At 46.0% G+C, this 15,605-nt stretch overlaps 1 protein-coding gene across 3 annotated transcripts in view; it reads left to right on the top strand.

Annotated features, from left to right (window-relative positions):
* Positions 1-15,605, top strand: part of LOC147697185 (interleukin-5 receptor subunit alpha-like) — a 360,931-nt gene that overhangs the window by 133,647 nt on the left and 211,679 nt on the right. For 2 of the 3 annotated variants that reach the window (XM_086934250.1, XM_086934252.1), the window contains exon 3: positions 11,951-12,114. The exons of the other annotated variant lie outside the window; for it this stretch is intronic. In XM_086934250.1, coding sequence (XP_086790376.1) covers positions 11,951-12,114 — 164 coding nt within the window. The remainder of the gene's footprint in view (positions 1-11,950; positions 12,115-15,605) is intronic. 3 annotated transcript variants of the gene reach the window in all.

The raw sequence follows: 15,605 nt of genomic DNA, 5'->3' as shown, positions 1-15,605 counted from the left end.
CGGACGCACAGACCATTAAAAAGGAGATGGATAATGCCATCCATGAAGTGACCAGGGACACTGCATCCGCAGAATGAACATTTTGAAGGGGGGAGAACACTTCAGCTTTGTTAATGCAAATGTCCGGGTGGATGGGGGAGCAGCGGGCGGCGACCTGGCTGCATGTTCCTGTAAGTACTTTACCACTGCCCTGTGCCGCGGCTGATCAGGACTTGGACAATGTTGTTCTGCTGGGACTTTGAGTTGGGGTCAAGAGGGGGGAAGTGGGGCGGGATAGCGCAAGTTGGGGAAGAGAACAGGGGGATTGGCGGGAGGGGTGGGCAAAGGGAGGGGGGAACTGCAGTGGGGAGTTGGAGGGGAGGAACTGGAGAGGGGGACAGGAGGGGGGGAACGGGTGGGGAAGGTGGGATGTCCAGTGCTCTCCTTTTTTTGTTTTTTTGCGCAAGTTCTCATTTCGGCCCACGCCGATGGGCGCCACCTGGGGACTTTCTACCCCCCTACGTACCAGTGGTCAACTGACCGGCGCCACGGCCAAGCTCCAATGATTCACACACCATGACACCCACCACCCTAAAGATACTGACCTTTAATGTGCGGGGTCTTAATAACCCAGTTAAGAGAAGGGGGTCCTGTCCTACCTAGAAAACACGCAAGCAGACATCTGTCTACTTTAAGAGACACACCTGCTGGCCTGAGACTGCCACAGACTCCGCTCTCTCAAATTTCCTGGTCAATACTTCTCTTCTAACCATACTAAAACTGCAGGAGTGGCGATCCTGGTGGCGCGCCACTTCAAAGGGGAAGTCCTCCATAAGAGTGCAGAATAGCGGGGTAGGCTACTGGCATACCGCGTCGCCTTAGGCGGCATCCCGTTCACGATTGGCTCCTTGTACTGCCCTAATGAGGGCCAGGACCGATTTCTCCACTCAGCTCTCACTGACATCACAGCCACACTAGATAGACATATCATACTGGGAGGGGACATGAATATGGTTTTCAACATGGTCCTGGACAGGTCAGGACAACGCTCCCACCAGGCGGGGACTCTCTCCCACTTGCATAGAGAGACTGACAGAACTCGACCTACACGATCTGTGGCGCCTAAACCACCCTCGGGAGCAGGAATACTCCTACTCCAACGCACACAAAACATATGCACGATTGGACTATTTTTTAGCCACTAGTCCAGTGTGCGCCCTTGCAACATCCACTGACATAGGGGTCATTTCACTATCGGATCATGCCCCGGTCACCACTACACTAACCCTGCCACCTACATCACATCCTCCCAGGGTGTGGAGACTTTGTGACGCCCTACTACATAGGAAGGACGTGGTTACACACATACAGACCGCTATTCAAGACTACCTGACCCACAATGCCAACTAAGACACCCCCTCGCGACTCAATGGGCCGCCCTGAAGGCAGTGCTTCGGGGGGAGATAATCGCCCTTTCGGCCGCAGAGAACAGGGCTAGGCAAATTAAACGGGACAAGCTCACCCAAAGTATGCACGAATTGGAACAAAAGCACCAACGGACAGGGGCTCCCCGAATATGGAAACAACTCAACGTGGCGCGGCAGCTTCTATCGGCTCTAGATGTGGATCGCGCTGATTACGCTGCGCTGCGCCTCAAACACACCTATTACACGGGGGACAGATGCGGCCGCTTGCTAGCCAACCGGCTACGGGTAGCGCAGCAACAACGGAATATCAAAGAGATATCCCAGCCAGACGGATCCACAGCACTGAGAGACGCGCAGATAGCAGAGACCTTCCGCAATTTCTATGCCGATTTGTACTCTGGCCGCCCCCCGAATGTAATTGCAGCGGCCTTCCCTCGCCCCGGTACAAACAGAGTATCTAGAGAGGGAGATCCGAATTGAGGAGGTGGTTGCCGCTATCGCTCGGCTTAAGATAGGAAAAGCGCCAGGCCCGGACGGCTTTTCCGCCATTTTTTATAAAACCTTTTGCACCACGCTGGCCCCCCTCCTCACCCGCCTTTTTAACACCTTTGCTAAGCATGGTGCCATCCCACCGGATCTCCTCCCGGCATCCCTGTCGGTCATCCCGAAGCCGGGAAAAGACAGAACTAAATGCAGGGCCTACAGGCCTATATCACTCCTTTATGTCGACCTTAAACTCTATACCGGCATTCTGGCGGCACGACTAGCCCCTTATATCAACCCAGATCAAGCCGGCTTTATTCCCGAACGGCAGACAGTAGACAACACCAAACGGGTGGTCCATTTGCTCGAAAAGACCTCACGCACACCGGGGGAACGAATGATGCCGGCAGTCGACGCAGAGAAAGCGTTAGACCGAGTACACTGGCCCTATCTAGAACTACTTCTGGCCAAGGTCGGGATCGGGGAAAAGTTCCGTACCCTGATCTTTAACTGTTACAAGTCCCCCACAGCAGTAGTGCGGGTTAATGGCTATAGCTCGACCAGCTTTGAGATTGAAAGAGGGACGAGGCAAGGGTGCTTTTTGTCACCCCTGCTCTTCGCCTTATACATGGAACCACTCGCTCAAAGAATAAGACAAAATCAGGAGGCCACCGGCATAAAGTTCGGCGGCGACGTGCATACCATCAGTCTTTATGCTGATGACATACTGATCTCCCTAGAGCATCCGTGCACCGCTCTGCCGGCCTGCATCGCCGAGCTCGACGCTTTTGCGGCCGTGATGGGATTTAAAATGAACGCAGACAAATCCACAGCATTGGACTTGTCTCTCCGCCTCCATCAGGGCCTACTTGCGGGGTCTCCTCCCCATTCAGTGGGCGACTGATACCGTCCCCTATTTAGGGATTCAGTTGGCCCGACACTCGCCGGAATGACGACGGTGAATTACGCTACCCTCCGCAAACGGATCAGAGAGGAGCTGAGCCGCTGGAAACACTTCCCTCTCTCCTGGTTGGGAAGAATAGCCGCAATCAAAATGACCATCTTACCACAGGCCCTCTATCTCTTCCGAGCCTTACCACTACGACTACCCACCGGATGGATTAAAACAGACACAAGCGGACTTAGCCCAGTTTATCTGGCAAGGCCGGAAGCCACGAATAAAGAGGGCGATCGCCATGATGGCACCAGAAGCCGGAGGGATAGGCGTCCCAGATCTGCATAAATATTACCAGGCGGCGCAACTCTGATACTTGATCGAGTGGAGTCGGTGGGAGTCTGGGAAGCACTGGCTCTTCCAAGACCAGGCGGTGGCGGGGCGTCCTCTGCAGGAGATCCCCCTCCTCCCGAAGCCATATAGGCCCGCAAACCTTTACGCTTCCGATGTAACTCTGGTCCCGTTGGAGGTCTGGGATACAACCAACAGCTCTCAGGAGCTGACACTGTTTCCTTCCCCGCTGACGCCACTAGTGGACAACCCAGACTTTACCCCAGGTATGGAGAAAGGAGCTTTTGCACATTGGCGCTCGGCGGGCTGCCGGATCTTATATCATGTATACGGCCCAGACGAAGTACTCCCCTTTCCACTCTTCAAGCAGGAATACGGCTTCCGAGTCCAAACGCATGCGCTACCTCCAGATGAGGCACTGGGCGCTCCAACCGCAGGTGCGGGAGACCGCGGACAGGCGCCTCACACCATATGAGCGGTGGCTGTTATCGCTCACGTCCGATGCCAAACTTATCTCTGACATTTACAAGATGATCCCAACACCACCCACACATGTCCATAACCCGGGCCGGGGGCGCTGGGAGAGGGAGCTGGGCAGGGCTCTCAGCCACAAAGAGTGGGGAGGGATCTCCTACAGGGCACGCCATTCTGCGTACCGAATGGGGCTCACTGAAACCTTCACGAAAATCTCTACATACTGGTACTACACTCCGTAACGGTTGCATGAGATGGACCGCTCCAAGGACAAGCTATGCTGGAGAGGCTGCGACCAAACTGGCAACCTAGTACACTTGCTATGGGAATGCCCTCACCTCCAATCCTATTGGACGCACATACTTGATGAAGTGGACACCCATTTCAAAACTACTGTACCACGCCTCCCCGCATACGTCCTGTTTGAACTCCCCAATGAGTTGATGTATCCTCTACGTTCTCACAGGGGGCGCCAAATAGTCATAGCATTGGGGTCAGCGCTGCAAAACATTCTCATACACTGGCGCACAGCCACGGTCCCCTCTACCACTGGGTGGCTCCACCGGCTGTGGCACGTGTTGGGCAGTGAGAAGCTGTCCCGCACCCTGGCCGGGGATACAGACCAATTTGAAGAACTCTGGCAGTCATTCCGATCCCTGCTGCTTAACGAATTCACAGAAATTACATGCCCACGTTATCTCAGACTACTGCGCCTTACCGCTCCAGCAGCCACAGTTCCGTGAGACTCTCGATACCGACTTGATCTCACCAGCTTGGAAACACAGTCTCCCGGGAGAAGACATGAGCACTGGACAAGGGGAGGGTGGGGGAGGGGATCAAGGGGGGAGGGGAAGGGGCCTGCGGGTGGGGGGAGTTTTATTCGGGAAGTTACTGGAATTGATGTTGTTTACAGCTGCCTTTTTCCAGACAGGTCGGACTTTGCTAACACTGCTAGGGCCCCTTGGCGCCTTTTGATTCTTCTACCGGGCCCGATGTGCACTGACCTGTGTAATGCTTATGAGCCATGTATCTTGATGCACTGTTTTTCAATAAAAAGATTTAAACCTAAAAGATGGAAAGGAGGCACGTCTCATTGCACGAGAGAAAAGGAGGTGATAAGCACAGTAAACTCGAGCAAAATTGCAGCCAGTGAGGCCCCAAGACCAATTCTGTAAATATGTGATTGTTTACTAGCCCCACAATTGATGGAGGAAAATTTATAATGAAGTCCTGACAAATAGAGAGGTATCCTCAAACGTCCCCCCCCCCCGCCACCCGTTCTCCAGCAAGTGATTGCCATGGGGCTATAAGAACACAAGAACGACACACTCATGACCTCTCAGGCCTTCTCCACTGAATAAATATATAAAAGAGCTAATTGATGCCCAAGTTACTCCTCAATTGCTGTGGAGAACTGAGTACTTCGTGGGACGGGCCAAGAATCCTTGGGTCTCTCGTGACAGCAAGAAAAAGGGAAGAAACAGTGACTTGCAAGTTTTTGTTCTTCAATTTCAAATGCCAACAACGAGTCATGAAACCAGCGGAACCAGATGGCGCCGTCTCACTTGAAGACACATGCCAAGAAGAACTGGGCCTAGCCTTCCCTCTCAAGTCAGTGAGGCAAAGTTCTGTGACCCGACAGGAATTTGAGAATGTCCCAAGTTCTGTCTGAAGAACAAGGTGCAATATCTATGAACTCAGCCCCTGCCTGCTGAAAGGTCCAGCCTGATCCGTTCTGTGGCCCCATCCCTTCAGTTACAAAGATATAAAGAATTTGTGTGTTGAATATATTTCATTACTGCCAAATGGGCTATTTTGTGTTCTGATTTTTCTTCTACAATGTCTTGCAGGAATGTATTCACCTGTACAATATATATATATATATATATATATATATATATATATATATATATATATATATATATATATATATATATATATATATATATATATATATATATATATATATATATATATATATATATATATATGTATGTATATGTATATATATATATATGTATATATATATATATATATATTCACAGAAAAAACCATAGGTTATAGACCATATATAGTTAGGAATTTGCATTTACAAAACCTTGAAAATTCACTGAAAAAACCATAGGTTATAGACCATATATAGTTAGGGATTAGCATTTAAAAAACCTTATTTTATTTGCACAAAACCATTGAAATTCCATATATAGTTAGTTGCACTAACTATATATCGCGGACCCGCAATCCACTGCTAATGATGTCACATATTACATCATTCATGACATGGTCAGTGACATCACTGATGACATCACTGATGACATCTCAAATGACATCACTGATGACATCACTGATGACAACACCCAGTGACTGTATGTTTCTGTAAAGTTAAAATATGTCTTACATATTGAAGAATGAGTGGATGTATAAGTGTCTGGATGAAGGATTTAGTAGGTGCATGACTGACTGTATGAGAGAATGATTAAATGTGTCTCACTGAGTGCATGGGTTAGTGATTAAAGTGTCTTAATTTGGCAATCATTATTTATGTTCTTCTGTAAACTGCTGCATGTTTAAATCAGTAGCTATATCAGTAACTATATGGGTTATTGAATGGTTGCCCAAGTATTTGTATGGGAGACTGAGTATGTGTGTGGGTGGCTGGGAGGTGTATAACTCTGTGCATAGATGTGTGAGCAGTTGATTCCCTAGGTGTATGGCTTCAAAAGTGCATGTAGAAACAGCTGTATGGACAGTTGACTGTGTGCATGAGTATATTGGTGAGTGAATGGATATCTCAGTTCTACATGTCAAAGTAAGTACATATGTAAAACACACTCCATGTGAGAGTTGACATATATAAATAACTGAACATAAGAGCCAGTGAATGTGAGAGTGGCTGTATGAATCATTGTGAACTTGTATCAAGGATTGTATAAGAGAGTAAATATGTGTTAGTATATGTTTGAATAAGTAAGGTGTGTATAACTGTATAGTTGAGGAAATGGAGGTGTGATTGATTCTTTGCATGACTGACTAGGTGTGTGAGTAACTCCATGGATGTGTGACAGTCTGTGAGTGCCTGTTTACACTGAGTGTATCTAAGGTTATATTAGAGTCTGAAGATGTATTATCACATAAATGATATCATCAGTGATGTAATCAGTAATGTCAAATGAGATGTCAGTGATGTCATCAGTGATGTCATTTGAGATGTCATCAGTGATGTCATCAGTGATGTCATTTGAGATGTCATCAGTGATGTCATCAGTGATGTCACTGACCATGTCATGAATGATGTAATATGTGACATCATTAGCAGTGGATTGCGGGTCCGCGATATATAGTTAGTGCAACTAACTATATATGGAATTTCAATGGTTTTGTGCAAATAAAATAAGGTTTTTTAAATGCTAATCCCTAACTATATATGGTCTATAACCTATGGTTTTTTCAGTGAATTTTCAAGGTTTTGTAAATGCAAATTCCTAACTATATATGGTCTATAACCTATGGTTTTTTCTGTGAATTTCATTGGTTTTTTAAAAGCTAATATCTATAGCTGTAAAATATATTCTTTATTAAGTGACGTATCATGTAGCCCGTGAGACGCCTCATGATGCATCGCATAACCGTGACTTATCGTCTCTGCAGCGCAAACCAAACCCAAAACGTAAGCGCGCCAAAACACGCTTAAAGATATATATATATTTTTTAACCTTAATTAGACAAAATCCACACGTGCACATATCACAAACGTTCAAAAAACACAATATGTCGGACTCCCGTTACGCTGCCGGTTAGCTGCCCGGTTAACGTACCAGGAAGCACCTTTACCGCGAAAAATCGCATTTTTTTTTCACCCCCCAGGGAACTTTAATAGCCCCCTCATCAATCCTAGGGGTTCAGGAGGGGTCTGCCTTACCCCTTTCATTCATTTACACCTTTTTTTCCACCTCTTGTCTCTCGATCCCACAGAGAGACAAGATGGCGGCCGCTCCAGACTGTTTACAATGATAACAGCCAATCAGCTTCTCCTCAGACTCGCGTTACACTGCCGGTTAGCTGCCCGGTTAGCTGCCCGGTTCGCGTACCAAGACGCGTCTCTACGGCGAAAAAAACTGTTTTTTTTTTTTTTTTTTTTTGGGCCCAGCGTGGCTCTATAATATCCCCTCATCAATCCTAGGGGGTCAGAAGGGGTCTACCTTGCCCCCTTTCCTTCATTTCCTCCTTTGTTTTGGCCTCCTCTTGTCTCTCGATCCTACCGAGAGACAAGATGGCGGCCGCACCGGACTGTTTAGAATGTTGACAGACACCGGAGAGCCAATCAGCTTCGCTTCGCAAAGTTCCGATAAGCGAAAAGTACGCGAACCGGAGCGCTGACCGGAGCGCTGTTACAGATATATATCTTGATTTAAACGTTAATTTCTCAAAATCCACTGAAGCACATATATTGAGACCTAGCAAAGGCACATCGGGCTAACAGTCCCTACAATTTTGCCAAGTTTCGTGCAAATCCATTCAGCCGTTCGAGCTAAAAGTGAGTCCAACCGCCCTATGGAAAACTCAATGTTAAAAACGCGTTTTGGGACCCCCCTTTTTTCTCAGCCCCCCCTTGACGAAACCCCCCCAAATTTCCAGGAGCTGCTCAGAAACAAAATGTGCCATTTTCCTGAAAATTTCAGCCGATTCCGTCCACAAACGCCAAAGTTATTAGACATAGAATTTTCAGAAATCCCATAGGGAAAAAATCCTAACTATATATACCTACTGGCGACCGCCAGTAGGTAATATATATATATATATATATGGTCCTGCAGTTCTAAGCTTAGATAACTGTTGTAATTTGTGTATTTCAGGTATCATATATGTTCTCTTTCATTATTGTAACCCTTGGTATAGCCCATCCTGCCTTTTGTCTCCCATGAACCCCTCCTCACCCCCACGCTTCCCGTCCCTTGTGGTGCATCTTAACATTCCATTGTCCATTGGTATGAGAGTGCTGGTCGTGCTGAAATAAACAGCTGTGGGATGACGGAGGCTGTCACCTAATTAACACTTTAGGGCGATTATATTTTTAATTCTGGACTCATTTACAATAAGAACACTCATATGTTGTTGCGTCATATCTTGTGGCGCCCCCCAAAAGGAGCAGAGCCAGCACACTTCTACAGCATGGGCTTGACATCACAGGGCTACGTGCGGCACGCACTACGCAAGGTCACGCTTCAAACTTCCTACTTCAGAGCTCGAGGTGGGTAGGAGCGAGCCGTGTGTCTTCCTGCAGGGTACATGATGTACCAGCAACTGAGAAGCGGAATAGGACCAACGCAGGATACTGCGTGCACGGAAAAAATGCTGTTAAATGTTGTGTGCGTGGGGATGAGAGGAGTAGAGAGAGCGTGTGTGTGTTCGAGTGAGGCGTGAGTAAGAGGGGTAGAGAGACGAGCAAGAGAGAATGCGAGTAAGGGTAACAACGTTAGAGGGAGAGGACGAGCGATAGGCAGGAGAGTGAGTGACCATGTAAGTGAGCTTATAAGTGGGATAGTGAACGAGACAGTGTGAGAGCATGTGAGAGAGTGTGTGAACATGTGAGTGAGGCAGTATGTGTGAGTGTGAGAGAGTGAGTGAGACAATGAGTGAGAATGTGTATGTGTGTGTGTTTCTTCCCAGTCTGCTGCTGGCCGTGCCATATTGGCGGCAATTCTCATATGGAGGCACCTATGGCTGGCATATTGGACGTCATTATTGCAGAAGGATGAGCACGTGTGGCAAAATGCAGGGCCTGGTACCCTGGCGGCAATTCTTTGTAAAACGGGCATCCATGGCAAATTGGTTGGATATCTGAGGAGATCTTTGGCTTAAGAGGACAACCTTGTTATATTTTGGGGCATATGGTACAGACTACAATAAGAAAATGAAGGTTGTGACACACTAGCAGTCATTTTTTACATATGGGTCACCTGTGGTATATGGGTGGCATCAATGGCAAAATTAGAGCACTGGCACATTGTAAATAATTCTTGGAAGAAGAGGGTGCCCATGAAAAATACTTCTTGGAATAAGGGGCACCCATGACACAATGAAAACCTGGTAACCTATTGATATATGTGTGTATCCTAGCACATTTTGACAAAAAGTGGGTAAAACTGAGCACTTCGTCAGGCTCGTCTGCAAGGGTTGTATGATTTTACAACGCATTCCGTTCCCGTCTGCAAGCTCACTCACTGTGCTCCACCACTTTCAAGGATCATTGCCGCCAATGCCACTTCTGTGAGGCATTAGTCCAGACTTCAGTCGCCAGGGACGCACACATTGCGAGCTAAATTAGAAGTGGAATGCTTGTTCCTACCAATCCTTTTTCCCAAGCCCATGGCATTTCCACAATTAATAGGATAGTTTCCATTGATTGTTCCAGTTCCAATGGGACTGAGACATTGGTCACGGTGCATTCCCAGAGGGGAAAATGGAAGAGACATACAACGAAGAGGCAGGGCCTAGCTTTAATTGGTGCAGCGGCTGTTGTGCCAGGGGACCCAGGGAGCCAATGAACCCTGATTATTGCTGTGTTTGGCAGTTCCAAAAGCGGCCAGGGGGCCCATTGCCTTCCTTGCACTATCGTCCATGTCACACTGGCTACACCAATACAAAGAAGAAATACGTAAGTCAAATGGAGGATCAAAGGGTAGCTAAATGAACAAAAGACATCTCCAAGGACCCATGTTGCAATAGGGTCTGTGAGCAGACTGAAAAACTAGGACATTCCGAGATGTTCATGTACTGTCAATCATTCCACAGCAATGTGAGATGAGTTATGGGCCATATGTACAAAGCCTTTTTTGAGGTCGCTAACTGTCTGATTTACAGAATCAGGCCATTTGCGACCACAAAAAAAGGTTATTAAAATGTACAAAACACAAATTGCGACAGTTTGTTTAGCAATTCGTTTTTTGGAAGGGGAATGTTTAGGGTGTCCCTTCCTAATACCGATTCTCAGTGGTATGTATGAATGTTTTGCAACCAAATTACAGGTGCAAAGCATACATTTTTTACCGACACCTCAAGCATGGTGGTAACCATTTGCAAAGGGGAAGGGGTCCCTATGGGACCACCTTTCTGTTCGTGAACGTTATTATAAATATATTTTTAACAGCAGGCAGTTGCCTACTCTTAAAAAATGAAACTTAAACATTTCATTTTATTTTGTGAAATGCATCTTATTTTTCTTTAAGTAAAACGGGCTTCATCTAAAAAAAAAATGACTGCTTTTCTTAACCTCTTGGGTGCCCATGGCGAGCTCCGCTCGTCCTGCAGCACGGTGGCGCTGTGCTGATGACGAGTTGAGCTCGTCATGACCGTTACGGAACGCCGACGCGGGGATAATTCCCCTGCTGTGCTGGGCGTTCCATTGGAATGGGCGTGGTCATGACGAGCTCAGCTCGTCATCAGCACAGCGTCACCGTGCTGCATGACGAGCCGAGCTCGTCATGAGCACCGCGGCACAGCACGCGGCCCCCCTCCCCTCCCGCGCCGCGGGGCAATTAACCCCACGGTGAAGGGGTTAAAAGCAATCACAGACATGGTATTCTGCTGACCCCAGCATGCCAACATCTTTGTGATGGCAGCAGTTCCTAATGGGTTGCAAATTGCCATCTACCTAATTAAAATTCAAGAGGTAGGTTGATTGCGACCCCATCGCGAATCACTAAATGAAACTCAATGGGTTTCATACAGTAGGAATTGCGATTTCCTAATTGCGAGCGGTGCGCAAAGAATCGCAATCCCTAAAATGTGTACACATAGCCCTATGAACCATACATTTTGCTAGAAAATTGTAAGCTCTCCATAGCGTGGTACGAGCCATCCCTACGTTAGAAACACTAGTAATGTTAAGGTTTCATATAAGACTGTGTTGTAAGGGGGGGGAGGCAAAATGGCAAAATGTAATTTTATCATGAACTTTGAAAATCCCAACTCTGAAGCTGAACCTGCCTAAAAGGGGAAAGAACAATTCAAGTTAACTGCACTATTGTGAGGCAGTGTGAAATTCACTGCACAGAGTACCAAATGAACAAAGCTTGCATCTAACTTCTACCAATACTGAACCATGAGGATTTATTTCCTCCACATACATTAATCTCGACGCAGCGCCACCCAGAGGCATACCTTTGGGAAAGAGCAAAAATTGTCTAGCAACAAAGTTGTTTACTTACTTTGTTACCCTGTACTTGTACTATTTGTACTGCGTATGCACCTTTATTGTTCAAGTCACATAGTCTGAATTACCAATCGCACTTTGTTTGCAGTACAGCATTGTTAAAAAAACAAAAATTATAATATCTTTCAGGTATCGAGCAGCTGCCACAACCTACAAACCTCCAAGTATCAGTATCAAAACCTGGACAGTACAACCTGACCTGGGACTGCGACTTTGGTGAAAGGCCACAGAAAAAACCCGGCTATCGAGTTGAAGTTAAAAAGACACCAGGGTCAATTTGGGAGGGAACACTGGTAAATTGTTCACAAACGTTCTTATGCTATATAGCTACCACTAGAACAACAATAAAACTAAAGAGGCTTTCCTAAGTGTTATACCATTTTTTCTCCTGCATGTGAAAATGTGCTGCTTCTTCAATACATTTTCCAGCCATTAAATATAACAAAATAGTAGTAGGCATACAGATGTAAGTAACCGCTTTGAGTTCTCAAGTGAGGCTTGGGTTGTGTCTCAGGAGGTTCTGGCTGTTTGAACCTCCTGTTGATAGACACGAAGTAGGACCACCTTGTGAGATTTGTGTTTTCACGTGAGAATTGAGTTTGATGCTAGGAGCCTTCGATTGGATCTTAATAAGTAACACAACCTGGTCCTGCCTCCACCACTCATCTTTCCTGCTCCCAATCCCTCTTTCTTTCAACCTCCAGGAAGTACAGAATGGACTGGGACAGTAGTCCAACCATCCCCAGGGAAAGTCTGAGGTGTACTGCAGGATGTGGGGCTAGAGATAGAAACCAAAATGACCAGGACAATCAGCATACCCCATCTGTTAGTGATACAGAGGAAGAGGCCCTCCAACAACCCCCTCATATTCTCCTCTTGAATGACTATGCTAGCCCCACAAGGGAGAAGCACCGCTCATGTCCTTTGGCCCCTAGCTGACATAATCAACAATAATAAACATGTCCCCAAGATCCAAGAGACCACATACATTTCTGAGAAGAATTGTAATTGGTGTTTGAAGTGTATAAGCCAAATTGGGCAGATGTGAATCAATTCATAAGGAAGGTGGTGCCTAGTGAAGTAAGAGATCGATTGGTGGATAAAAGTGACTGCCACGACGAGGTCTGGTGAATAAATCAATCAGCTTTTGTAAGCGCAACACTGTCACCCCTAGGAATATCTGGGTACTGTGTCTCCATCGAAGAGCCAGGTCTTGAGTCTCTTTCTGAAGTTGGATGAGATTGCTTTAGCAGCAGATAAGGACACATTGTTGAATGCAGTAATAGAAGTGTGTCAGGACAAGAGCGAATGGACAAAGACCTCCAAGCAAAAGAAGGAGAATCATCAGGGAATCACTTAGACAGGATTAAGGCTGTATTCTAGAGATTGGCCTGTAACTACTAGATTCTGAGGGGTTGAGGTTATATCACTTCATGACAGGCTTCCTTACTGACACCTGCTGGTTGGACAGTGCCAATCATTCCACAAAGGAGCTATTCAAGATAGAGAAATGATTGCTGGTACACAAGCCTTAGAGATATTTAGGAAAAAGTAATTTGGGTAGATATATCAAAGGTGAATCTGATTCCTGTCCCAATTGCATCCCTATGGTTGCTCTATGTTTAATCCTATCTCTACCAGTCTGTTGATATATCATTATAATTCGGTCAGAGATTCCCTAGGAAGAGTGATTCTTGTTATTCTAATGACTTTGGTGCTGTTTAACTAATCTTCCTGAAGCGTTCCAAAAAATGTTCATCAAGCTCAGTTCCTTCCTGCAAAGTTTCAGCGGGGCTGAGAAAAATGGAAGATTCCGAAGCATATTTTTCCCATGCAATTTCTTAGGCAAGTCATCTATTTAACCTGGTCATACCCATTTTTGACTGATGCTGATGGTTACTGACTCTGAAGGGTTCTGGGCTCTGCTAACTAGGCCCAATGCCAGTTCTCTTTCCTCTAAAGGTATATGGTAATTGGTATAGTTCTGATTGGCAAAGACAACCTATGTTGAAGTCCCTAGTATAATGTATGGAATGTAGGTTTAGAGACTCAAGTGGTCTTAGCACATTTAAGAGTGCACTGCTGTAGTGTCTGGTGTCGTTTTAAAGCCAGGCCTCCCTTGCAGACTGACTTTAAAATAACACTATGACCAAATTCGACCTTGGAATTAAAAGTACTTCCAAAGTCAAAATGACCTTTTAATTACTTATAAATCACCCCTAACATCTGCTCCAGGTGCCCCAAGGGTAGAGTACATTGTGGCAAAAAGCCCCCACTTCCTTGATCCCCAGCCAGATGTGAGCCCCTTCCTAATCAGATTAGGAGAGGGGATGGAAGGGAAGTGTAGTCAGTTGTTTGCTAAACCTATGGGTTGGGTTATACAGACACACATACCACTGAACTTTTTCGACATTTTGATTTTTCAGAGAATACTACCTTATGATTCAAGAATATGCCACACTTCACAGGAAGTGGTAATAGCAGGGGAAGCAAGCCTTAGTCCCATTGTTTGGGGTGCCCATCCCCATCCTTCAAGTACAGAATGGAGGATAAATATGGCAGAGCTGCAGGAGTACATAAGATCACTGCCTGAAACATCATAAGAGGAAGGACTGTCTTGCCGGACCTTTGGCCTGCACTCTAAAAGACTGCACCTGCTGCACTCATAAAGTATCACCAAGAAAATACTTTGCCTAACTCTAAAGTGAAAGGAGTGGGCTCCCTGATCAGCAACCGGCACAAAAGTGCTGGAAGTCAGCTGCAAAAGTCAAAGAGAGGACTATCCCTGATGACCAGTTGCAACTGGATTTTCCTGCACTGTACAGGTGTATTGTGGTAAATTGAGTCCCTGCCCCCAAGAGGAAATTCAGAGTCCCTAAACCCTTGGCCAGTGCGATTTGACCCATAAATCTCCCCAAGGAACTCTCCACAAGGAAGATTTGAAGAAAAAGAAACATTCTGCAAAGTTTTGCTGAAAAGCTCCAGGAAGAGACCCGCTCAACGTCGAGAATCAAGTCGCCACAGTCGACTTGTGAATTGGCCTGACAGCACTGGTTTCTCCTGCTGAAAGCCCTGCAGGTTCTCGTCATTGACGTTGAGGAGAAAGACTTCCAGAGGCTCACCAAGGCATCATGCTGAAGCACGCTGCCATCGTTGATTTGAACTTCAGATCTAGCAAACCAGAGGATCCAGCCTCGAGCCCGACCTGAGACAAAAAATGAAGAAAAAGGCTAAATCCAAAGGTGAACTTTTGACCTGGACCAAACCCTTTGACTTTGTCCTTGTCCCACGTGACCAGATAGCTGTGAGTGGAGCTTTATGCTTTTTGCCGCTAGAATGCACAATTTATTAATTTAATCTTTTAAAATTCATATCTCCGGTTCCCTACATCGGAATTTTGTTGTTTTGGTGTCATTTTAAAGATTACAATATTCTCTATCTTTATAAATTGGTGATGGATTTTTTTAGTGTGTTGTGTCTTTTATCTATTTACTGTCTTGATGGTATTAAATTCTTTATACATACCTGTCTCCTAAGTTAAGCCTGAATGCTCGTTTACTAAGCTACCAAGGGTTGAGCAAGGATTAATACACTGAGACTTGACTGGATCTATTAGTAATTGCTGTGAATTCCCTAACCTACTAGTAACCCACTTTCCTATATTTGGTCCACAGTGGTTGTAGGAAAGTAGGATCTGCTTCTTATGGTTATACCCACTTTATGCTTGATGTGATGCTGTGTTTGACTAGTCTGACTGGGATCCTGCTAATCAGGACCCCAATCT

Source organism: Lissotriton vulgaris, chromosome 8 (assembly GCF_964263255.1).
Source record: "Lissotriton vulgaris chromosome 8, aLisVul1.2, whole genome shotgun sequence".
NCBI lineage: Eukaryota > Metazoa > Chordata > Amphibia > Caudata > Salamandridae > Lissotriton > Lissotriton vulgaris.
This window is presented reverse-complemented; position numbering and strand designations above follow the sequence as displayed.